Source organism: Nilaparvata lugens, chromosome X, assembly GCF_014356525.2.
Source record: "Nilaparvata lugens isolate BPH chromosome X, ASM1435652v1, whole genome shotgun sequence".
In the NCBI taxonomy this organism is placed as follows: domain Eukaryota; kingdom Metazoa; phylum Arthropoda; class Insecta; order Hemiptera; family Delphacidae; genus Nilaparvata; species Nilaparvata lugens.
In genome coordinates, this window is record NC_052518.1 from 80,728,970 (window position 1) to 80,756,146 (window position 27,177).

Sequence of the window (27,177 nt, forward strand, 5' to 3'; positions counted from 1 at the left end):
GGTGGTTGGAAAAACCAAAAGGGACAGAGTGAGAAATAGTGTGATCAGAGAAACATTAAAACAGGAGGAACTGATTACCACTGTTCAGCGAAAAACCCTTGGATGGTATGGCCATGTAGCTCGGATGAGTGATGAACGAAAGGCAAGGCTGGTTATGGAGGCAAGACCAGAAGGAAAACGAGGCAGGGGATGACCACCACTGCAATGGAATCAGTATGTAGAGAGTATAGCTGCTGCAAGAGGAAAGACAATGAATGAAGTAAAGACAATGGCACAGGATCGTATAAAGTTTAGAGAATGGTTGAAGGAACCCGACGCTTAACGGCAAAAGGGTATGAAAAAGAAGAAGAAGGAGAGGAAAGAGAGTGTAGTAAGTAGATATTGGAGAAAATATTGGATTTGAGTAATAGTGTAATGAGAGTCAATCTGAAAGAGGCAGATCTAGATTTTGTCAAACGAGAAGGAACTGCTGGTCCCGGGTCCCGGTATCAAACGCCCATCAATGTTGTCATTACTATCGTTCATGAAGGAACAGTTAAATAATGATGCAAGATTGAAAACTCGAAAGCTATCTGTCTCTCTTCTAGACTACGACTAGGAAACGAGAGGAAAAAAGAGGTTGTATTCATCCCAAAACAGCTGCATGATGATGTCAACTATGAAGTTAAAATCAAGAGAATCGGACTTCTAAACAATGGACATGCAGATTTCCGAAAATAGCCAATAATAGCATACGAGCATCTGCATGCGGGCCTCAGTAGTGCATTCGATTGTAATGAATTCAAACATCTATAAAGGCATTGTATTATTATTAGTTCAGCGGTTTCTATGATTTCATAAGTCATTCACAAGAATAATTTTTCCAGTTTTGTGGACTATGATTTTTTCGTTGACAATTTCATCAGGAAATTCCCTCATGAAACATTGTCTATATTGTCTTATCGACATTTATAACATGGAGTGATTCTTGGTCATGCAGGCAGAAAAATTAAGTATGCAATTAATAAAATTCATGAGAGTAATTAGGATACTTAACTACCAATAATATTCAGAAAATGTGATGACTTCTGGATGATATTTTTTTCAAACAGAGATGAATCACAGTACTCACCTTCAAATCCGATAAGACAATTACATGTGTAACCAGCAAGATTATTGATACATGTTCCGTTGTTTTCGCATGGATTTGATGAGCACTCGTCAATATCAGACTCACAAAGTCTTCCTGAAATGCGAAGAAGAATGCACATTAATATCATTTTTTCGAAGACTTCATTTACAAATATTATAAAATTTCTAACACTATTGCAAACGTCTAGCGAATTATTTTCATTTGAAAAATATAAATATTTACTCACTGACGGAAGCATGTTCTCGGACCACTTGTGATTTGAAATATTGTTTAAAATGCATCCCGAGTGATCCAAAAGTATGCCTTAGTCATCGAGTAAATACATAAGATTTTTTCACATAATATTGAAGTCTCTATCATATGAAAGGGATATAAAGGCCAGTAAATCGCTTTATCCATCAATATGCTTAGTTTAAAATTTTCCAGATTTTTAGTTTGAAATTCTATCAGAATTTCAACATATGAGACAAAACATTAAAAAGTTTAAATTTTTTAAAAACTTTTGAAGTAATAAGGTCAATAATCTCATAATGTTGTATTGTTTCTCCAACAGTCTTTAGACCTTCCATTGAAGGTTCCATTTGATTCCATTGATTAATGAAGTGGTTCGTAGATTCAACAATTCTATTTGAGGAAGAAATGCCCAGTAGAGTGAGACTAGAGATTCATGGATGTATCTTATCTATGCAATCTGAAACTTCAATTTTATTGTCGCATTTCCAAGCATCTTTACCTGTATATCCAGCCAGGCACTGACAGATATAAGTACCTTCCCCATCTTGACAGGGTGCGCTGTTCCTACAAGGATTTGATGCACATTCGTCTATGTTGATCTCACAAGTTTCACCTGTGAATAAATAAGATAAAAAATGTACAATTCATTGAGGAATTTAAATTATTCATCGTATGAAACATTACAATACAGAGTAAAAATGAGAGTACTCTAGCTTAGAAAATGGAAAATCATGCAACAATAATAAAAATAGCTTATAATTTTAATTCGAATTAGAAGATTGTTTAAGAATTTTTTATTCAAAATCATGTATGTAGTAGTAACTATCAAGTACGTGTAGTGTACTATATTGGCACACCAAGAAGTAGTTGTGGAGGTTGAACAACGATCCAGGACTCAAAAATAATGATGAAAAATTGTCTACTGAGGACGAGATGAGGCTTCTATTCGTGGCAGACACGACTTGCAGTTACATTTCCCTTTAATTTTTTTACTTTTTAATAGAATAGGATTCTTCTAAACTTTTTTCCAGTAACGGGATTAAATTTGCAACGGGCAATAAACGGGTCGATTTGTATAGAACAAATTGATGTTGCGACTTACCTTTGAAGCCATTTCTGCATTCACAAAAGAAAGCATCAACTTCGTCAATGCATGTTCCACCATTGAGGCAAGGGTCTGATGCACATTCATCAATGTCTGTCTCGCATTCAACTCCTGTAAAATATAATCAATATATCAATCAATACTTCAGGATACTTTTTGAAATATTTGGGAGAGATATTTCTTAATTGAACTCTAATTTGTGGTAAGAGTTCTATACGTTTATTTTGTTTAACAAACTTTTTCAAATTTCAAACTTTTTGAATTGAGGACATTTACCCTGTAAATCAATAATGCAGAATCACATCAGAGATCATCCACAAACTGTGTTTTGAAAGAGCATTGATCATACTATGCATTAACTGCACTATGTACAGTTTGCAATATTGATTTCACTCAAGTTCTGAGTCACAATGAATCTATTCCTTGCTGATTTCAGAGTTTAGATCCTCAGAGGACTTTCATATAAAATATACAGAGGATGAACAATCATTTATATGCAATTTTATTGAACATTGATAGTCCAGTCACGAGGTAGGGGAAATTCCGTTTGAGAAATAAATTCTGAACAAGCAAAATCTTTCTGGAGTATTGTTCAGCTTAAATACAAAATGTTGACCTTCTAGTCTTGGAGCTTTTAACAAGGTGCCCGATAAGCCACGGATCTCCGGATTCTGTTCCAGTTCTTTGAGATTTTCTCCAAATCGAGCCATCGGACAGAAGAAATTAATCTCGCCCTTTTTCCTAGATAATCAGATTTCGAATAAAATGGAATCATTTTGAGGTCTCTATCTTCATTGTGTGCTGAGTTACAATTTAAGAAAAACGAGTCAAATTCACGGAAAACGTTTTTAATCAACTATATCTTCCGATTTCCACAATTTAAATTTATGATCCGAAATCCGTCTGGGCGTATTTTTGTGCTCTACAACCTGAGACTAAGTGGACCGTTCTAACTCATACAGATTTCCAGGTACACTTGATAACAAATTGCCATGTATTTGTCCTTACCTTCGAATTCATTTGAAGGATGATATGAATGTAACTAAAATTTATGTCAAATAACATGTTAGAGTATATCTATAATTGTTCAGGAAGTTAATCTCATACAATGACAGAACATAAGGAAGTTTTCACCTCATAATTTTTTTTGTCTAAATTTAAGAAATGGAATTTATTTTATGATACTTAAAAAACTATCACCTGTCGGTGATAGTATCACTCAAATGGGCATTTAGCACGGAAAAAAAGTACATTGATTAACTGGACAATTAAGACTACAGGACATCAAAAAAGTATAATTCATGATATATCATTTCGAAGATTTTGAAACGAGCTACACCTTTCAATGAAATGTTTTCTCGAAAAACGGAAGTGTAAACTTCTATGAGACAAAATACGGAATTATGAGGTGTAAACTTCCTAATGTTATGTCATTGTATGTGATTAACTTCCTGTATAGATTACTATGAAATGTATGTATGGTAAAAAACAAAAAACTTGAAAATGGCCAAATGCCGAAACTAGTAGTTTGAAATGTTCCAAATAAAATGGTACTTCATGTTTCTATATTGTTTTTTGACATTAATTGTAGTTCTATTCATCCTTCAAATTCATTTGAAGTGATGATATCAAGTCAAGCATATCCAGTCATCTTGATACCTTGATTTGGTACCGAGATATAATCGTTTTACATAGTCATTTCAGTTTCAAACTGGGTCCGGTGGGGAAGCAAGTGGGGGAATATGAGTATTTTGTAATTCCAGGCTACGCACTATGAATAATAACATCCTGCGAAAGTTGGGCTTCCTCTAAATTAGTTGCGCAAAATCCTATTTTTTTATGTCTTGATCTTCATTGATTGGGTTAGTATTATTGATAAAATATTGGACGATTACGATTTTTTGATTATGCTTAGTTATTGTTATGTTGAATCATTCAAGTTTTACTGCCATTATTTTGAATTGAAAAATAGTAAGTGAAAAAGTAGAAGGGTGGCTGGGGGAGTAACAAAAGACTTTCGAACAGTTTGAAAATATATTAAGGTATGTTTCTTACCAAGGAACAATATTGGTAGGGAGTTCTTAACTTCCTGTATTCTATTTCATTATAGGAAAATGCTATATTGTGACTGATTACCAGTATATCCTTGCAGACACTTGCAGGCATACTCAGTATCTGATACGTTATAACACTTGGAGCCATGTTTGCACGAAGCTTGAGAACATGGGTTGTAGTGCTCACAGGATATGCCAAAGAAGCCATCAAGACAGGTACACTGGAACTCATTGCTCTTGTTGCTGGAAAACACAACAAATATGGGTGTTTAAACATGTTTTTGTTCTTTCCAGAAGAATTCGTTATCTTTTACTAAATCTTCGTGTTTTCATTACAAAAGAAACAATTATATCTATATTAACTCATTTAGGGCAAGACAGCTTTATCACTTCAATAGTTGACCAACAAGATCACACATTGATGAATTGCTGCGAAGTTCGACGCTTGATAAAAATGTTTAATGATCATGCCAACCTTTCACATTTTCCTCCATTGAGACAGGGCGAGACCGATCCCAAGCATGGATTGAAAAGTGAGCAATCATCTCCATAGAAACCAGCCAAGCATGTGCACTTATATTCACTGTTGTTGAGGTTGTAGCAAGTACCTGCAAATTCAAGATTGGCGTTATTTGAATCACGATTAATTGGATAGAATTAAAAAACACCTGGATAGTAATTCATAAAGTGAATCCAAGGTACATGACTATTTGAATCTATTTTACGAGGGGATATTCTCCACAAATCATTACTTTATGCACAGTGCACATGCTGTTCTCTTCTTCAAACTCCAATAAACTTAAAACTATTGAACAAAATAATCATAAATAGCATTTTAAGGAGTATCTTGATGTAAATAACAAGTAAGAAGGACATGAAGAAATAACGTTTATTAAGGGTTAGGACGATGGAGTAACAAGTGAGGAGAAAATAAATAAATGAAGTTCATTGAGGTTTAGAAAACAAATTGGAAATTAGATTGTGTATTTTCTGTGTAAGGAGGTATGAAATACTTGATGGGTTTTTGAAGCGTCTTGAATGAACATTAGAAATATATGGTCAGCCATTCCACAGATTTTCTAAATAATTCCGATGTTGTCACTTTCCCAATGTTGAAATCTGAAATGAATATCTTTATTTCATTTCAATATAGATATCTGAACATCAGCTTGTATCAGTAAAAGATGAAAGGACTACAAAGTTCCAATACTGAACTAGTTTGTTAAACTAGCCAATATAATACATATTACACAGAATTATGAAGATGTTGCGAGCTACCAAACTCATAGACGCTGAGGAAATCATGTTCCGGTAACATTTATTATTATTATTTATTATTATTATTATTATTATTAATTATTTTGGAGAAGTTTATGAATATAATTTGTAGTTAACAATTTAACTAAAGGCAGAGTAACTCGAAGATTGTGGCTCATGTGATTATTTTGTGCTGTGAAAGATATGAGAAATACTGAATGGGACAAAGCTCTTCTATTACTAATGTTGTCATTGAAAACAATACTCAAACTTAATATGAGATTCAGCTCGATTTGTGCCCCAAATTGATGGAAAAATGGGCTGCTTTAACCCTCGCCACCATATGAACTTTGGGAGGTCATTTGAACATTACCATATTACATGCATGATGGCATTGATAGCTCTTGCAAACAAAAAATATATTTCATAAATACCTTACACACAGATGGTTTTATTTAATTTCAAAGATAGGAGACGCTTGATGGGAAACCTTTTAGAATAAGTTCAACAAGTCAGTCACCAAACGATTAGTTTTGTTAATCCGTTAATCCTATTTCAAGAAGAGTATATTTCAGATCACAATCAAATGAATTACTCATGCAAGATAATTGTAAAAGTTTTAGTCGTTTTTGAAACTCACCCGCATTAGCACAAGGCTGATTATAGCAACGATCGGACATATCACAAAACATGCCATAATAACCAGGTCTACATTTGCATTGATAAAATCTTGAGCCAGAATTAACAATACATTCCCCATGTTTGCAAACATTTAAAGGGCAATCTGCAAATTATATAAAAGCAACTGAAAATGAAGCAAAATAAAGTACATAATCAAACCAAAAGCAAACCGACAGTGGATGAGATGTAAGGAAGAATCCGTTAAAAATGAAACCATGAAACGTTGATAATAAATAAGAGAGTAATTTGGAAAAATAGATATCTCAAAAGAACGTTTATAGTAAACATTAGATAAGCAGGATGATTGCTGTCTTCGAAGCTGTATCACAATAGAATTATTGAAACTGGATTATTGAGTAGGTAAAAACTAAGATGATCCTATTATTTTCCTATACCTAGAAAATAAATTGAAAATCAAGAATCGAGAAGCAAAAAGGCTAGCAGATAGTTTCAGTCAGAAGTTGAGTTGAGAAGGGTTTGTCAATACATTATTGCAATGTAATAGTGTGATATTGAGAGGGTAGTATTGTAGTTGTTTTTGTGTATCTTATATTTTTTTTAGGTTTTTGAACGGGAATGAACTTTGATTTTCACTGTATGTTGAACCCTGCGATTTTAGTGTGAGAATATTTGACCATGTTTATTGAATTTGCTAACTTCAATTGAAGTTGCTTAGTTGTCGAAATTAAAGCAATTTTCGTGCATTTTTCAAATGCAGTTTCAATTTCATGTCGAAAAAGCCACTGTATTTGACAATTGTACGAGCATTGACCTTTTTGCAGCTTTGGCTTTTTCACTGGAAGTTATGCTCAACGCTCGTGGAGTGGGAATAATTTTCAGTGAAAAGGCCTCAGTTGGTATCGAGACGCGAACGAAAATTAATCATGTGACGGTGCGCGAGCCTCGGTCCTCTGAATGGGTCTGTTGCCCATCCAGAGGGAAAAATTGAAAAGTTTTTCATTATCAGTACTTTTGTTGTAGTTTGTATAGTGATCTAAAATTGATAGAATCAGTATATGTAAAATTAAATAGTTAATTTTATTGTGTGCGTGAATTTAAGTAAAGTGTAGTAAGTTTTATGAAACGTCTGAGTTTATTGAATTTTGGATTATGTGTTCTCAAAAGTAAAGTGTAGATATTGTTAAATTTGTGAGTGCCAAACTCTTGTTGTTTTCATATTAAAGCTCAAAATTTAGTACATAGAATGACCGAAGCCCGAATTTAGTTGCAGTAAGTTAGCAGGTTCCCAAAATGTATAGATTAAAAATTGAGTATATCTTCTTGACCTGAATCGATTGGTGAATAACTTTGTTTTGTTTGAAAATTTAACATGTTACCTGACTTTTATTAATTCGTTCTATATATTAAGAGTTCAATAAACCTGAAGTTGAATTTTATTAGTATTTTTCATTGAAGTTCCTGACTCGTAGTTGCTAGTTGCTATAGGTGACAATCAGTTAATGATGATAATCTGTGCATTTGAATGAACGAATCCACTAAAAGCTCCCAACCAATCAAGGATTCAAATACCGGTAGATGATTAATTCATAGCAGTAAAATTTAGCAAATATTATAGAAAAGAAGAAACAACCCCCCTCCGTTTACAGCAACATTTTAAACTAAACGATTGAAGGTCCAAGATTCATAGCGGATAGCGCTGAGAGAAATGATATAAACACATAATAATAATGTCAATGATATATCAATGCATATGGGAGAAAATCTTAAAACTTATTAAAAATGTGTGAAGTATTCCATAGAGATCGCCAAATAAACAAAGGTCAAGAATGAATGAATCCAATCAGTTACTTATAAATTAAGCTATAAACGCAATTCTTTCTTTAATTGGATTGAGGATTTTCAAGTGGAAAGGTCAACAATATCAAATTTCAACAAAAACCTTCTGTTAAGCATATATTTATTATGTTGGACATTTTTATTTATAATGTATCATATTCAGAACATTATTTATCATTTTATTATTGAGAGCATAAATATTAAAGAGAGTATCATTCTATTCAATGAAGGATTGTGCTCAAGTCTTGGGGGGGGGCCTTGGACGCAATCTGCATCCTTGGAATTCTTAGGGGGGGGGGGCCACGAAATGATAAAATCAGGCATGAAATCAAATCCTAGGGGGTTTTCAATAATAACATTTTTGAATAGGCAAGAATCATGAATGTCTAGGGAAAATTGAGTTTTGTAAATCCTTTCATAGTGGATTTTAGCCTACTCATGAAAATTCTATACGAATTTCTCAAATAGAAATTGAGAAACAAGCTAGAGGTTTAATGAGAAGCGAAAGCTTTTATAGCCATTTAAGTAGGAATAAAATACCATACATTCAATAGCAGTATTGTTTTCTTACGGTTTACTCTTGTATTGAATTGAATCGCTGGACTGGACATTCCAATTTCTAATTTGTTCCATCCAGCTATACGAGCTTCAAAGTTGCTCCATGACTCCAAGTCTGTTAAAGCTGTGCATAGCTTATCACCTCTATGACCTGTTAATCAAAAAATTCATGAATAATATGAGGAATAAAATTAAACATCAATTCAGGAAATGTTTTGATGACAGATTCAAATGACAGATGTGTAAATTCAGTTCAAAACGATCATAGTCACAGGTTTATTCATTTGGCGCCAGAAATTCACAAGAATGTGAGACTTCATGGAAAGGTCAATCATTTTCATGATCAGTAATTACAATTTATTGATGAATAGACAATCACTGCCTGATGTTTCACGATGCCAAAGTTATGATAATACCCTTACCATAAATCATCATTTTTGAAATTAATATTATTGAACAATCAATAATTAAGTTCCTAATTTTGTTCTTACAACCGTTGTTTAAACTTTCATGGTTGTTGGAAATAGTTCATAGATTACATAACCCAATGAACTTAATCATCGACTTCAGAACCTTGTGGATTCCCACACATGATTTCCACAAATCAGTGAAATATCCGGTACAGTGAAGATATTATTAGTGAGTTCTAATTAGACTATTCCCACTCAGCCCTGCCGAGCTAGTATTGTCTCATTCAAGGGAATACTATTTTTACTGTACCGAACATGTATACACTGATACTGATGTGTGGGGGTTCGCCTTGATCTCTTAATAGATTACAATGTACATCAATAATTATTGTTATAATAATTCCCACAACCTTATTTCAGAAGAACAATAGGATGCATATAAATTATACGTTCGTTTCTTCTGCTTTCATATTCATAATGACAAATCTGAACGGCAAATGATTGTTTATTCGAAATGGTCTAAGGCTTACCTTGAGTGATTATTGACTGTTTAAGCATATAAATATAGATTATAATATTTCCTCTATGGTTTAACGCGCCTTCTACTAGGAATTGAGTACGCACTAGGAATAATTTAGAAAGGAATACATATTTCCACTTACCTAGCTCATCGATTGTGACATTACGCGTGGTTGTAGAAGTTTGTAGAAAATCTGTAGTGAGGGAAATTTGATAACCAAGCGGCATACCACTTGGAGGTGGAAGCCAACACAACATAGCCCATTGATCCCCTGTCTGTTCGACTGTAACTTTCCTTGGAGCTATGAAAATAAAAAAGAAAAATGAGAAAATTTTCAAGAGTTTCTTACAATTATTTGCCACATCATGCAAAAAGAGACTTTTATTCTTCAGAATTCTACGTGGAATCGGTACGTTCCATCGATCAGCAACGAACAGCATCGATCGAAACATGGAATCAATGAAGCTCACTTGGCTTCATGTACAGATTGTTCACTTTTTATATTGGAATTTGATCCACCAATAGTTCGAAGCTCGAGTTCTTCTGTGATTTAGTAAGGTGAAATTTAAATTGTCCAAAAATAATGTGAAAAATATTGTACTGGGAATCTACTCCAATAGATGAAGCCATTGGAAGAAGTCAAGAAAGTTACTTTTAAAAGTACAAATTTTAGCTGTTAGTTGATGAAAAACATTTCAGATACACACCTGAAATTATCTTGACAGACAAAGTTAGTTTAGTACGAGCAATACGGAACGGTGATCCTCCGTCATAGGCGATAATTGTAAATTGTAAATCTCTGTATCTGGCTAACAGTTTTTCTCTCAAAATAACTTCGCCTGATCTACGATCGATGCCAATGATTGAAGTTCTTGACTGAATTGCATAGTACACCTCGGCATTGTATGGTTCTGCATCTCGATCTGTAGCGTGAACTTCAACCAAAGTAGTACCTGGTTGTGTGATCAGTTCCACATGGACCCTGAGAAAATAATCAAACAATTATTTATTAAGAGCTGAATTAATAAACGAGGTACGTGAGAATCCTAATATGCTGTTTCTCACATAATCTTGAGATACTGAGAGATCAAAATTATTTTTTTCTCTAACAAAATTATAAATCAGTAGCAAATATCCTATGTATTGGAACCAAATATCCACATGAACCCTGAAAAAATCGTCAAACAATAATTAAGAGCTTAATCAATAAACGAAGTACGTGAGAAACCTAATATGTTGTTTCTCACATAATCTTGAGATACTGAGAGATCAAAATTATTGTTTTTTCCAACAAAATTATAAATTAGTAGCGAATATCCTATGTATTGGAACCAAATATCCACATGGACCCTGAGAAAATCATCGAACAATAATTAAGAGCTTAATCAATAAACTTGGATATCAATTCAGATCAAAAAGATCAATTTAGATCTCGTCACACACAAATAATTCTCTAGAAATTCATGTACGACTTCCCCTGAAATGAATGTCAATAGTATACTAGTGAGCTGGAGAACTAGGTCAAAATGCCGCTGGTATCCTATCAGCTAATCTATTGACACCCGGTTGGAATCGATGTACGACCAATGAGTATAGAATGTAATTCATACATTATACACTCACTGTACGTAATTTACACTCACGAATGTAATTCTACATTCTTTATTTACAATGAAGGACTAATGTATGAGAGATTGGATTATTTTGAATGTGGTTTGTAGATGCATGAAAAATTTAGTTTTGAAAACTTATCGTTCAAAAATGTGATAAATACTATTTATATCGTATTTCATCGGCATATCCAACTATCAAGATAAAAAACATTATTTTCGAATAGGCTCTGATAATCAACTTGATATAATATAAATATTGATACATGGATATTTCATTACAATATATCTTCAATGAGTCAATCCTTGATAGATTTCATTAACAAATTGTAGACGTTCCAATTTGATTGACTACAATAATCCTCTTATTGATGACTGAAGAAATTAACTAGTTTCTAGCCTATTCAAACTAAAATAATTATCAAATAAAATTGAAAGATACATGAATCCTCTTGTATATATTTAATTATTATCATTCAAAAGTATTCATTTCCTGTGTACCTGTAGTTTGAAGACCTGAAATCCGGTGGAAATTTGTTGTACTCGGTAACTCTTATTGTCAGTTTGAGTAACTCCTTCTCTTTACCATAGTAAGCTTCCACAGTCACCTCATAAATGGAGCCAACTGGTCGGTCAATGTATCTGTAATAGTTCAGAATATTCTTTTATTCAATCGCTCTATTATACTTGGAACACTCGAATGGAAAGAGAAGAACAGAAAGAAGCTAATGAAAGAAAAATAATGAAGGGAGACCAGGGTTCAGTTGTAGAGTGGAAAGTTTCTCGGCTAACCATAGATGACTTAAGAATAGATGTAAAGATCTCTCAAATTATTCTTAAATGTCAGACATAAGTCCGCCCTTAATGGAGGAAATCAATTAATCAATCTCTCTCTCTCCTGTTCCTGTTCCTACCAGACTCGGCGTTCGGTGTTATCGGCGAGGAGGCAACTCAAGGGTTCTGATATCACTATAAGAGAGGACCTCACGAGACGACGACATGCTCACTTCCGTGAGGTGGCAGCTAGAGTGGGCATCAGGAATGCGTGGACGATCGACGGCAGAGTGATGTGGCGCGAGGGTGACAGAACTCATTCCAGTGAGTCGTGAGCACTGATTGTATCTATTCAGATAAGCATGTCACCTTGGACTAAATATTAACTAAGAATTCAAGGAAAATAATTTAAAAGAACAGTTTTCTATCTTATACATATTATTTATTTGCATATATTGTTAATCATTTCAGTTAATTAATAGTTCCATTATTATTGCAGTTAATAATATTCAAGAGTTATTGCTTTTCCAGTCGATTACCACAGTAAATTCAGTTCATTTTAGGATTTCAATTTGACTGATTGAAGAAAATTAATTTTTAACTTTTAAATTACCATTCTTCTTTAATTGGCTGGATGGATAAAATCTGAGTCAGTCTTACATCTCCTTCAACAAAACATTGCCATTCAGTCAAATTCATAAATAATTTTGATGTCTACATTGCATAATTATCTCTGTGTGTGAATGAAGAGTAGCATCTATAGATTGTCATCTAGTTGTCTATCGTAATCCCGTTATCTTGGTTACGTCTTTCTTATCTGCTCCCTCTGTTCTCTGTTCTATTTTTTCCTGATATATAGGGTTTATCTTCACAGCAAGAGTACATGATAACAATATCGTTATTTCCTCTAATTTTTTAAAATCATGCTCTCGTTCTTTTCTGTGTCACAATCAAAACGATTAACCGCTCATTTTTTGTATCATTATTTTTCCTCAGCATGCAATTCATCATCTCAGTTTTGTTCTATATTTTTCTAATCAATTACACTATTTCAGAATAGTTATATAATTCATAAAGTAACATCACTTAATCTGTCCTAACACTTTTCTCTCTATTCCAACATTATTTTTCCTGTATTTTTATCATTATGATTATTTTGTTTTACTGCATCTTCCCTCAAAACTTTTGTTCTTCATATTAATGGCTGCTACCAATCCACTAATAATTTTCTGTTGTTGTGATAAATTTCATTCAATTAGAAATGGTAGTGAATTGAGCATTTATATAGCTGAGAAACTTCCTTTCTTCTAATATTGAGTCAGACAACTGTTTTTCCCCCTTCTCTTCCATTCATAATAGTTATGGAGCCGAATTTCACTGGCCAGTTACGAGTAAGATCATTGAGTATTCTCAATCTCAAATCATTGCATGCATTCCATTTTTGTATTACTCTTTCAATATTATAATGTTGTTTTGTTGTATATGTGTTGGTGTGAATGTGGTACGTTTGTCTTTTTTAAACTTGAATCTTTTAATTTTAAGCTGCCGAGTTTTTGCCTTTTTCTTCTTGTTCTCTGCGTCATTAATGCCCAATCTATTCTAAAACTTAAATGACACAGCAGTATAACGATGCTGCCGCGCTGAGCACCGGCGAGCTGCTTAGGCGGGCGGTCACTCCATTTCCCGGCCGACTGAAGATTGCTCATGTGAATGCACAATCCCTCCTCTGTCACATCGACGAATTCAGGCATGTATTCGGAGGCCAGGATTGTGACATTGTCTTGGTATCGGAGTCTTGGCTGAAACCTGACGTTTCAAATAGGCTTGTGGAACTTGATGGGTATGTACTCCTTCGTAACCATCGCTTACATAAAAACGGTGGAAGTGTTGCTGCGTTTGTTAAGCGCGCCTTGCTGCCGAGTCATAAGTATTCATCCGATTCATCGATTCCAAATAGACCCGAATACATGTTCCTTGAAATTAAATCTCATAATGTTAAAATGCTGATTGGAGTATGTTATCGACCACCTCATATAGGAATCATGAGTGACTTTGGAGATACCCTGTTGCGTCTCATGCTGCCGTACAGCCATATAGCTGTAATGGGAGACTTTAACACTGACTTACTAGGACGTGACACCTATGACAAGACTCAACTCACGACTATGTTTTATACTGGTGGCATGACCCTGCTCCCCCTCCAGGCGACTCATCATACCGCTACGTCTGATACGCTCTTGGACCTGATTGCTGTTTGTGATGAGCGGTCGGCTGTTGGCCATGGGCAGATCCCTTTCCCTGCACTGTCTGCTCATGATATGGTTTACCTTGTATATGGCTTAAAAAGTCCCAAACAGAAGCCGAAAATCATTGAATACGGAGATTACAAAAACATCAACTACCATGAGTTATTCAATGAGGGGATGACATTGAACTGGCAAACCATTTACGCAACTAATGATGTTAATTACATGGTGAATGAGTTGCATAATGGTGTATCCTATTTATTCAATAAGTATATTCCACTTGTGCAGCGCAGAGTGACAAGGAATCCTGCTCCATGGATTTCAAGAGAAATACGTCGGATGATGGCCGAGCGCGATCGGTGTAGTAGAGTTGCACGACGCACAAAGAGCTCTGTGGATTTCAATAGCTACAAGCGAATGAGAAATTTGTGCAAGCAGACCATCAGAAACGCCAAATCCAGATATTTCCAAAATCTGATCTCCTCTGCTGGTTCATCTGCTTGTAAGTGGCGTAGACTGAGGTCTGTTGGAGTTGGTGGAGAGGGGGGCGGGCCTGTTGAGTCTCACTCACTGGACGATCTCAACAACTTTTTTACTGACATACCAGTTGGCTTGGATCGTGCCCATGACTACATCAACTCTTTGCCAGCTCAAGTAACTGGAGGGCCATTCTACTTTTCAGGTGTCTCAGCAAGTGACGTTTTGGCCACTGTACTGAAAATAAAGAGCAATGCTATTGGGGCTGATGATCTACCATTGAAATTCATAAAAATTATGCTTCCCCTCTGAAATAAGTAAACTCTTCATTTGTAGAGCTTTAATCAAATAAAATTGAACATGACTTTCTACTAGTAACGGATCAACAACATTTGATATTTATGAATGAATCAATGACAACGAAAACATATGGTTTATCATATCACCCTCATACTTCCCTTCATCACCCACATCATAAATACATCTCTCATGACTTCCGTTTTTCCTGAAAATTGGAAGTCATCTATAGTCATACCCTTAAACAAAACTCCCAACCCGTCCTCCCTTTCAGACTACAGACCCATCAGCTTACTATCTGTGCTCTCCAAAGTACTAGAGGTGATTGTCCACAAACAGATGAGTGAATTTATTTGCTGTAGGGGGCTTATTAGCGACTTCCAGTCAGGATTCAGGTCTGGTCACAGCACCAATTCTGCTCTTCTCAAGGTGGCTGATGACGTTCGCAGAGCAATGGATGGCAGGGAGCTCACACTCATTGTCCTTGTTGATTTCAGCAAGGCCTTTGACTGTGTGTTCCATCCCATCCTATTGTACAGACTGGAGGGTATGGGTTTCTCTCGTTCGACGGTGGCATGGGTGCGGTCCTACTTGCAGAATAGACGTCAGTGTGTGAGACTTGGGGGTTCCTCTTCGCGGACCTTGCCCGTGTGATAACCTGGACGGAGAATAATGGTTTAAAAATTAATGAGAGCAAATCGCAGGTCATGGTTGTAGGTCACTCAAGACTCTTGACTAGACTAAGCCTTAATGATTTACCCCGCATAAGAATAAACAATGTTCAACTTGACTACAGCACCAGGGTGAAGAATCTTGGTTTGACTTTTACAAATACTCTCGACTGGACAGACCATGTAAACTCGACCAGTAACAAAGTTGTAGCTGGGATTAACTCTTTGAAAAGGATTGGACACCTTTTACCTTTTCCTACTAAAATCATGTTAGTTAAAACATTGATATTCCCCTTTTTTTCTACTGTGACTTAGTGACTATGGACATGACTGTTCAACTTACTCAGAGATTGCAGCGCGCTCAGAATTACTGTGTGCGCTTCATCTTTGGTTTACGACGCGACGAACATATTACTCAATATTTTGGACAGCTCAAACTTCTAAGACTGCACGAATACAGGAGTCTCCATGCACTCATGTTCCTCTTCAAACTCTTGAAATCTCGGTCTCCCAATTACTTGGCAGCAGGGTTTCGCTTCATGGGTGATGTTGGCAGGGGTGGAGCATGCTCATTGTCCGTTCCAATTCACAGAACTGAGCTATATAATAAGTCATTCCATGTTAGTGCGATTAGATTGTGGAATTCACTGCCAGCTCATATTAGGCTGCTCGACAGTCAACGCCGGTTCAGTGCGGCTGTCGTGGCGTTGATCAGGGGGGGGAGGGCTTAACTAGGCGGTTTTACTCTATGTTCTTTAGAGGTGTGAGTGTAAGTGTGATTGTGTGGGTGTGTGTGTGTGTGTGTGTGAATGTTTTGTGTGAGTGAGATTTTTTCACTATTAAGATTTCTTGCTTTTAGTTTTCTCTTTTTTCTCCTCTTAATTTATTCAATTTGTAGCAAATTGATTTAGTAGTTTCCTTATAATTTTTAATTATCATTTAATTTCAAATTGTAATGTATATTATTATTTTTTTGTACTCATCATCGTGGGTTAAATGGAAGAGGGGGCTTCTATTGCCTCAATTTCGCCCACATCACTTTTATTGTAAAGTGTAAATAAAAGTCATTTATCTATCTATCTATCTATCTATCTATCTATCTATCTATCTATCTATCTATCTATCTATCCTGTCTCTTCCGATGACGAGTGAGTGAACACGTGCTGCAGTTCGGCTCCGTACAAAAGTATAAATATCGTAGGGTTCAACAGTTCGATTCGGTTTTAGTTTTACATTGATATATTCTATTTTTCACACTCTTTTTAGAAGTGAAATTACTCTTCTAATAGTTTAATCGGTTTTTTCACTATCATCGAAAAAAGTTTTTTGTCTTTGAATTTATTATAACCCACAGTAACCTTCAGTAACGTCATGGTGAAATCCAGCCGCCGGAACAACGGAACCACACCAACGGCTCAATGGTGTCGTCCGATGAGCGATTTACGATGAGCGATTCAGCAAAAAAAAGTCCACTGAGCGATCCATTGTTCGGAATAAAAATTAGGATAGGCAAACGCTAAGAATGGGAGGACTTAGTTGACATTAATCATCAGGGACTGTGACAGAGGAAGTATACTCGCAATACGATATATTGATGATAATGATTGAATCAGAACTTCAGAACCCACCACCTTCTATAAAAACGAATTTTATTCTTTCATGTGAATCTGTAAGGAATGTGTTGAATAAAATGTGGGAGCCATTTCGCTTTTCTATACTGTATTGTAGATTGGCATAAAATTAAAATTTGTGATTGCTTATGAATGTAGATTGCTTTAGATGTGAAGTTGATTTTAAATCTTCTTTATATCTGTGAGATACTTTATACCTAATTTGCAGTAGTGTTACTCATTCACTTGAAGAAATGCAGATAATTGATAGAACTTGTTGGAATTGTAAATTTTTATGTATAAATATATTATGGGCTATAATGAAGATTAATTTTCAACTGTTCGAAGCAGAAAGCTATTCGATCTTTGCTCATCAATATTATTACCGATTCATTTTTATGAATGGTGGTAGGTACTGATTCAATCATCATCAATATAATATCATATTGCGAGTATACACATATGCTTGTGGCCTGCCTCTGTCACTGTCCCTGATGACTAATGACACCCAATACCTCCCATTCATAGGGTCTGCTTATCCTTATTGTCATTCTAAACAATGGATCGCTCAGCGGACTGCTAACCCCCAAAATCGCTCATCGGAAATCGCTCATCGGACGTAATCGGCTCAACGTAACAGTACCCCGCAGGCAAGGATTACTTCCACTCTGCCGACTGAACCGCATGGCCAATCTATTTCGGGAGTGTTGCCATTGTCCAACGAATTTCTCCTAATTGTGAAGGAACAAGTCGAGAAACCTGTCAATGAGGCAGTTACCTCAGCAATGCAAGCAGTGTTTCAGGAGTTCGAAGCCCTGAAACAGGAGATTCAACGGCTGAACGAAAGGATTCGTGAGCTGGAGGTCGACCACCGATTGAGGGTTGATGACCTCGAACAATATGGACGTCGTCACTGCATCCGCATCTTCGGAATCCCTGAGACGGACCAAGAGGACACTGATCTGCTCACCCTAAAGGCTTTCAAGGATAAGCTGGACCTGCCCGTCACCCTGGAGGACATCAACCGCTCTCAACCTAGCACCGCAGTGCAAGCTGGTTTCGCACAGCTTGGCTGAGTTGTCATTTGAGATGCCTGTCTGAACGGGAAGTGTTTCGGCCGCGTTGCAGGATGACTGTTAACGTTGCTGGATGATCAGCAGCAGGGGTTTTTCGTTATTTTTCAAGATAGAGGAATTCTGATTGCAGATTCGTTCTCTGCGACACCAAGTTTTGCCATAAGGTTCAGAATGTCAAAAAACAATTAAAAAAATTCAATTTTAAAAATCATCATGAAAAAAGTCAATGTCTTGAGGATGTGTTTTTGAAAACGTTTTACTGGTGACATACTTAAAAGTTTAAAGTGTTGATTCAGAAGTGGTGGCAGATGAATTGATGAAATTTTGAGGATACATTTTCACGAATTCGATTTTTCAATATTATCAATTCCAGAAAATATTATTCTAGTTTAAAAAAAAACTTTAATCAGGTTATTGGTTCAAAATCAGGTATATTTCATTAGTGAATTGCTTACATCAGACAATTTTTTTGATATCGGGTATTGAATCAAGTATTAAACCTGATAGACTTAGCAAACTTTAATAAGTAATAATTCAATAGCAGAATACTGTTTATAGACAGAAGGCGGCAAGTATTGAAATGAATAAATTAATAAATTGAATTGAATTGAATTGAATAATGCTTGCACATCAAGCATGGCTTCATATTACACTCACCTTTTTGGATGATTAACAATTGGATTTGTAGCTTATACAGAATTATTACATTCTATACGGTACTAACTGAGCTTATTGAATTTGATCATTATATTCTTTAATCTCTTATATAAAGGAGGGGATACTCAAGATTCATTCAATATAAGAGAGGTTTTATTTTGTTAGATTTCAAAGTTAAAACATGTAGCTCTCCAAAAAATCACTTTTGAGTGAGTGCAGTCCATATGTACGGAATGAATACATGTCTATAATTATGTGGGTACATGAGTATTACAGAGATAGAGAGTGTGATGGTGAATAATTTACTGTCTGTAAAAAATAATGAGTTATCCTGATTAATCTTTCAACTATGCAAGGAAGAGCATAGAATCATTTGATATATTACTTCAAAAAATTAAACCTTTACTGGAAAGAACCTCAACTAACTTCAAGGAAGCTATTTCTGCCGAGCAATATACTCACTATACCTATACGGTAATTATAATATATTTTTTTTCAATTTTTGGTGATATTTAAGACGATTCTTCTTTGTATCGTCTGTGAATCAACAACCTTACTAGAACAAAAAAAGATATTGTGTTTCATCAATGTAAAATAATCAACTTTGAGCAACATGAATTGCTAATTTTCTTCCATTGAAAATTGTTATATTTGTTTACAACTGAAAATACAAGAACAATACGTTCATCATACTTGTTCTTGGAAAACTGAGTTTATAGAATCGTGCCGACAAAAGCCCATAATAATCGGTAATTATTGATATAATAATACTTAAAATTCCAATCTATTCCCAGCTTACAACTTGAATTAAATAGAACAGTTCCATTAACATTGAAATTTAAAGAAGGAATAGTGGAGACTAAGCTTAGTTTTCCTCTTTCGGATGATGATATAATCTATTATTATAGATCAATGTAATAATTTTATATTGATAAATAAAAGTTTGATTGATTGTCGACCCATTCTTGTTTTCTGGTTAGAGCTCAACTCCCAAATATTAACTAGAAGTATGCGTGAGATAAACAGAAATAATCCAACTTTTTATTGAAAACTCTGAAACTTTATGCTGTTCCAATATAAAGGAATATATATGGGAAAAAGGTTCCAATTGAAAAGGTACTAATTATAATAATTGAAATACATAATATTACATTGAAACACGAGTAAATGAAACATACACCAAATATAGTAAATGATAAAGCTGGAATGAAACTGAAACTGATGAATACGAATGAAGCTAAACTGCCACTCCGCTCGGCTCAGACATGTCTGAGGAATCAAATTATCCAACTGGATTTAATCTTGAATCTGTCCGCTAGGCGGAACTACGCCGACCATTGCTGGGTGGAAGAGCTTACTGCGGCCGCTCGCATTCCTACCAGCGCTGCTAGTCTCAACGCCTAGTCCGAGTCAGCCAAGCAACCAGCCTGCACTGAGGAGTTAGGTTCACAGAGTAGGAAAGCGTCAGCCTCACCAGCAGGGACAGCTAAATCCAAAGGACCGCCCGATCATCCTCCGTTTCATCAGCTACAGGACGAGACGAATGGTTTTCGACGCCAAACGGAAGCTGAAGGGGTCCGGGATCAATATTCGGGAGGATCTGACGTCGGAGAGGCTGAAGATCCTGAACGCGGCAGCTGACCTTCACGGCCATCGCAACGTGTGGAGCGTTGACGGACGGATCAAGGTGGCAACCAAGTACGAGGACACCAATAGAGTGCATACCATCGAGAGGATGGCTGATCTGTACAAGATAGAGGAGAAACCTCTGAGTTCCTGCTGATTTCTCCAACACCACTCATCACCGTGACATTCCCTATGCCCATGAAGAGGTTGCATCATACTTCTGCACGGACTAGGATCACCCTTTGAAGCTCATCACCGTCTTGTGAATAAGGTTAATCGAACTGTGTAATTATTTTTATTGAATTTCAACAAGAGTCAAACTGACGATGCATCCATTATGCACTTGCTCATCAAATGGACAATGACTTCTATGTCACCTACATTAAGTAATTTTAGTTTTAATTCATTTTTAAACTTCATCCTTCCTGTCATGCTCTGCTCTTTGTTTGGACTAATTTTTATCTGCTTCACCAACAATGCTAAGCACCAATAAAGAAGCAGCTCGCTTGCTCTCGATCTATAGCAATCTGAACGACTATGTTAGTAACTCTAACATTGATATGGGTGCCTTCTTATCAGATAAGCTTCAGCCTTACAATAAACTTTTCAAGACTGCTTATCCTTTGTCCCCTCAGTTGTCACATCGAAGAACTCAGAGCAATATTCCGTTTTCAGGACTTCAGTATAATAGGTATCTAGGAATCATTCTTGAAACCTAGCATTCCATCCAACCAAGTTGCCCTGCCTGGGTATAATCTTTTCCATAATGATAGGTTGAATAAAGCTTGTGGGGCGTAGCATTGTATGTCAAAGACGGTATAAAAACTAAAATATTACTCACATCTGACCCAGTATACTATGCTAGACCAGAATTCATGTTCCTTGAATTATCTTTGTCCAGATCTAATAGATTACTTGTTGGAATTTGCTATCGTCCCCCGAAAATCGGTCAATTTACTGATTTTGAAAATGCATTGCTTTCGCTCATGCCATCTTATAACCGTGTCCTTGTCATGAGTGATATGAACACTGACTTCAACATGACTTATTGCAACTTTGACTATTATCAGGTCGCTAACATATTTCAGTGCATCAACTTGACTATTCTACCACTTGATCCAACTTACCATACAAATGAATCTGACACTTTCATTGATTTTCTCATAGTTAGTGATCCCATTGAGGTTGTTCAAACAGGACAAATATCAGTCCCAGCTATTTCTGGACGTGATCTTATTTACTGTGTGCTCTCTCATAAGCTACCAAAACCAGCACATAAATTCATTACTTTCAGAGACTTTAAACATTTCAATGAACCCTCTTCTTCGTCTGATGTAGCTCAGACTCCATGGCATCACATTGAAGCCTTAACTTCAGGTGATGAAATGGTAGAGACTTTTGAGAATTGGACTCTATACTTATATGACAAACATGCGCCTTATGTTACTATTTTTGAGAATAAATAAAACACGACGTGTATAGTGGATGACTGACGACATACTGGAAATGATGGGTAGAAGAGACAAAGCTCACCGGAAATTCAGGAAGACATCTGACTTAGACAGTCTAATTGAGTATAGAGCCTTGTAAATAAAGTAAAACAACAGTTACGTAACTCAAAGATCAGGTACCTGAATTCATTCATGACTGACAAGACTCTTCATCACTATGGCGTGATATCAAATAATTCGGTCTTGGCAAACAGAAATCCAAAACCCAAATTGACTTACCTCTAGAGCTAGACGATATAAACAATCATTTCATTTCACATTCAAATCGGCTTGTTGAGTCAGAAACAAGGAATCATTACAATAACCTCAATGATCAAACCTCAACATAGCATTAGAAGATCAATTCCACTCCCATCCAAATAGTGGAATGGACAAAGAAAAATGGCCTTAAGCTTAATCCCATCAAAACACAACCCATTATAATTGGATATCCTCGTCTTATAAACAATATTGACCTTGAATCGATTCACAAAGTTAGTGTAGATGGTAATGACATTCCTTACTGTAGCTCAGTTAAAAATTTAGGCATTATTATGAATAATACTCTTGACTGGTCAGAACAAGTGAACAAAACTTGTAAAAAGGTATTCTCAGCCATGCATGCATTGAAGAAAATGCACGATATCCTCCCTAGAAACATTAAATTATTATTGGTTCAATCTCTCATCTTCCCACATTTAATGTATTGTAATTCTGTTCTTAATGATATGCAAGTCACTCTGAATGATAAACTACAGCGTTGCCAAAATTATTGTCTACGTTTTGTCTACTCTCTCCAACGCCATGATCATATCACCCCAGCCCACATTGCTAGTTCAACATTGACGCTTCCCGATCAGAGGCTTTTTCGAATAGTCAAGCTTGTTAGAGATATCTTTAAATACGGTAATCCGAACTATTTTAAAGATGATTTCAAATTTGTCTCTGAAGGTAGGAGGATAGATGCTTCACATACTAGAACCGGAGAAAGTACTTTAAGGATACCCAATCATCGAACTACTATTTTCACAAAATCCTTCTTAGTCAGTGCCTGTCGTGCATGGAATACACTTCCTGTTTCTATCAGATCTATCGAGAGCCGAGCGAGCTTCAACCTGACTTTAAAAAAACATATTTTGGAACAAATGACTGAAACTGTCCGGCCCTAGAACGATCACATGACAACCATCCCTCACCCATTCCACCAATATAAACCTTTAAACCATGTTATAGAACGAATTGTATATATATATATATATATATATATATATATATATATATATATATATATATATTTTATAAACTCATGTTATTTCAATTATCCACTGCATACTGCTGTATATTACTGAAATTTGATAACCCTGATCTACTTTCAGCCTACTTCATTTTATTAATCAATTATTTGATCTTATCTACCTATATAATTATTTTACTTTATCAATTTTCTGTTTTTTTTCTCTTCAATATTCATATTGATTAAAACTTTTACAATATTTCCATTAATAAATAAATCCTTAGTTTAAATAACGAAATTAACGTTTTGGTAGAGAGTTAGTGGGGAGGATATTTTTAATATTCTTCCCAAGAATGGACATTGATATGTCCAAAGCTCCGCCAATTTATGTAGATGCATAACAATATGATTATTATCTATAGTTATTATATTACAAATTGCTTTTTCATATCATATACAGTTCAATAGTTATTTTCTTAGTCTATATTATGTAAATTCATCTATAACTTTGCTGTATGGTAAGCTATTGTATATAAGTGTATAAGCCAGTATATATTGTAATCTACATAAATAAAGTACTCAATCAATCAATCAATCAATCAATCCAATTTCAGAATTAGAAGCTTTCAAAGCAATCCAGCATATCCATAGCAATGCCACTGGGGCTGACAGAATTCCAATCAAATTTATCAAGAAAATGCTCTTCGCTGTTCTACCAACTATCACATTCATTTTCAATAGGTCTCTTGAGAAAGGATCATTTTCTGAAAGTTGGAAGGCTGCTCCAGTTCGTCCTTTGGGTAATGTTCCATCTCCAAATAGAGTTGAAGACCTCAGACCTATCAGTACTTATCCGCACTATCAAAAGTACTTGAAAGACTTGTACATACACAAGTTACTGAGTTCCTTGAGCTTTTTCTGCTCATAACTTTCAGTCTGGTTTTCGTGAATCTCATTTAAGAGAAACTGCTCTTTCAAGTGTCACTGATGATATTAGGTTGGCAATGGGTCAAAGAAAATGTACAATATTGACTCTCTTTGACTATTCCAAAGCATTTAATACTGTTGATCACAAAGTTCATCTGAAAAAGTTAGCTATCCTTGGTTTTAGTCATCAATCAATAGATTGGTTCAACTCATATCTCACAGATAGGAAACAAAGTCTCTCTCTTGGAGAAAACAGGTCGAATTGGTTGAATGTTTCACATGATGTTTCTCAAGGTTAAATTTTAGGTCCTCTTCTTTTTACTCTGTATGCAAATGACCTCCCCTCTTCTATAAAGCTTTCCAGTTTCCATACATATGCAGATGACCTTCAAATTCATGCAAGTTGTCCCATCACTAAACTAAATGGAACCGTGCAAAAAATGAATCAAGACATAAGTTCGATAGTGGAATGGACAAGACGAAACGGCCTCAGACTCAACCCAACTAAAACACAAACCATGATTATTGATTACTCACGTTCAGTAAACAATATCGACTCCAACTCGATACATAAAATAGCTGTTGATAGTAATGTGATTCCACACTGCAACTCAGTGAAAAACCTAGGCATCATTATGGATAAAAACCTCGACTGGTCAGAACAAGTCAATAAAACCTGTAGAAAGGTTTTCTCAGCAATGCATTCACTTGAAAAATTACAAGATGTCCATCCTAGAAGTATACGATTACTACTGGTCCAATCTCTTATTTTCCCACATTTCATGTACTGCAACTCCGTCCTCAATGACATGCAAGTTACACTCAATGATAAAATGCAGCGCTGCCAAAATTATTGTCTACGTTTTGTTTACTCTCTTGAACGCCATGAACATATCACCCCAGCACACCTTGTTAGTACTACCCTGAAGCTTTCCGATCAGTGACGTTTCAGAATAATCAAATTTGTTAGAGATACTTTAAAATATGGCAATCCTAACTATTTCAAATTTGTTTCCGATGGTAGAAGGATAGACGCTTCCCATACTAGAGCTGGTGCAAATACTCTCAGGATACCTAATCATCGAACCACTATATCTATTCCAAATCGTTCCTTTGTCGTGAATGGAATAAACTTCCCAACTCTATTTGATACATTGAGAGCCGAGCGGGCTTCACCCTGTCTTTGAAAAAGTATCTTATAGAGAAAATGACTGAGTCTGTCCAACCCTAGAGCACTGCATGACAAATATTCTAATCTCCCTTCCTTTCCATTCTTCATTTCATTCATTCATCCATTTTCCACATCCCATCTCCATTCTACATAATACATATTCATCTTCCCATCTTAAGATTCTCTGTTCTCCAGTATTGTATATTGTCAATATTACTCAATCAATTTCTAAAATTTTAATTCAAATCCCACTCTATAACATTTGTTCCATTTATCTAATTTTAATTATCAATGCAATATTGTATTCATTTTTACCCACTCTAATTTTATTCATTCATTCATCCCATAATTCTAAGATACAAATCAACCAGTTTTCAACTTATTAGGTGGAGTTTCTTATTTGAACATTACTTGTTATGGGAGTTATAATTCCCAACAGCTCTAATTCATCACAACCCGGTCGTGTGTTAATGGGAAGAATATTTCATATCCTTCTTAGAGAATCGACAATTATTTGATGAAACACCGCCGATTTATGAAGTTACATCACATTATTATATTATCGTTATTTTAATTGCATTCAATATTTATTCTTATTGAATTATTATTCATACTTAGTAAAATTCTTTGAATAACTAGCATTATCGTCATTTAATGTAAATTAGTGTATGATCCAGTAATTATTGTAACATACATAATAAGAAATCTAATCTCCCGATCAAGTATTGATGGGAAGGATATTATTTTATATAATTTTCAGAGTATGGACCATTTTTTGCTGAAACGCCGCCGATTTAATGAATAAGTTACATCAGAATATTATATAATCGTTATTCAAATTGAATTTATCTTCATTCCCATTACTACATTTTTCGTTCTTTGTAAAATTCTTTGAATAATTAGCAATACTGTGATTGATGAAAATTATAATCAGTCCTTTTATAAGAACTTTACGATAGTATTAATTCAGTCTTCATAAATCAGTTAACAATCAGATAAAAAACAATAACTGAAAAATGGATGCTCTGGTCCAATCAATTTCCGTCAAACAGTTGCTTGATTTAGAGAATATAATGTTACCAGAATACTTCAGTGAACCCCTGTTGTGAGAGGGAAGGCAATGTAACCTCTCAACCTTCTATGACTGTTAACAGATTTGACCCACCTTTTTCCTGACGACAGAAAAATACTTATAACTGGTACTTTCCAATAAAAAGCTAGCTAGAAGATAAAGTATTCCTTAACTAAGTAAGTCAACAGGTATAATATTACGTAGTTGAGCATCAAGCTAACCTGCTTTTCAACAAAGTATGTGTAAAATCGATGGAAAGAAGTTATATGTGAGTTCAGCGAAGAACTAATCCTAATCTGAACTGGCACAGAGAAGAATGATTTATTGCAGCTATCGTTTCGACATCCAAAAACTTAGCAACATTTTAGGAAAGCAATTAAAAGCACACGCTTTGTATGAAATGGAAAACGCGATCCGAGTTTGGAAAGTGTGCGAATCCTACGATTATATGTCTAGACACGTTTGGTTGTTGGCTGAGGCTTTGCTGCGGA

At 35.3% G+C, this 27,177-nt stretch overlaps 1 protein-coding gene across 5 annotated transcripts in view; it reads right to left on the reverse strand.

Annotated features, from left to right (window-relative positions):
* The window catches only part of LOC111045476, an 853,815-nt gene that overhangs the window by 75,500 nt on the left and 751,138 nt on the right, over positions 1 to 27,177 (reverse strand). For 3 of the 5 annotated variants that reach the window (XM_039441687.1, XM_039441689.1, XM_039441690.1), the window contains exons 4-13: positions 11,860 to 12,000; positions 10,456 to 10,730; positions 9,891 to 10,049; positions 8,832 to 8,969; positions 6,423 to 6,566; positions 5,001 to 5,133; positions 4,608 to 4,768; positions 2,469 to 2,582; positions 1,866 to 1,979; positions 1,112 to 1,225 (exon numbers count right to left, since the gene is read on the reverse strand). In XM_039441687.1, the coding sequence (XP_039297621.1) occupies positions 1,112 to 1,225; positions 1,866 to 1,979; positions 2,469 to 2,582; positions 4,608 to 4,768; positions 5,001 to 5,133; positions 6,423 to 6,566; positions 8,832 to 8,969; positions 9,891 to 10,049; positions 10,456 to 10,730; positions 11,860 to 12,000 (1,493 nt within the window). The remainder of the gene's footprint in view (positions 1 to 1,111; positions 1,226 to 1,865; positions 1,980 to 2,468; positions 2,583 to 4,607; positions 4,769 to 5,000; positions 5,134 to 6,422; positions 6,567 to 8,831; positions 8,970 to 9,890; positions 10,050 to 10,455; positions 10,731 to 11,859; positions 12,001 to 27,177) is intronic. The other 2 variants (XM_039441688.1, XM_039441691.1) reach the window with 1 other exon arrangement.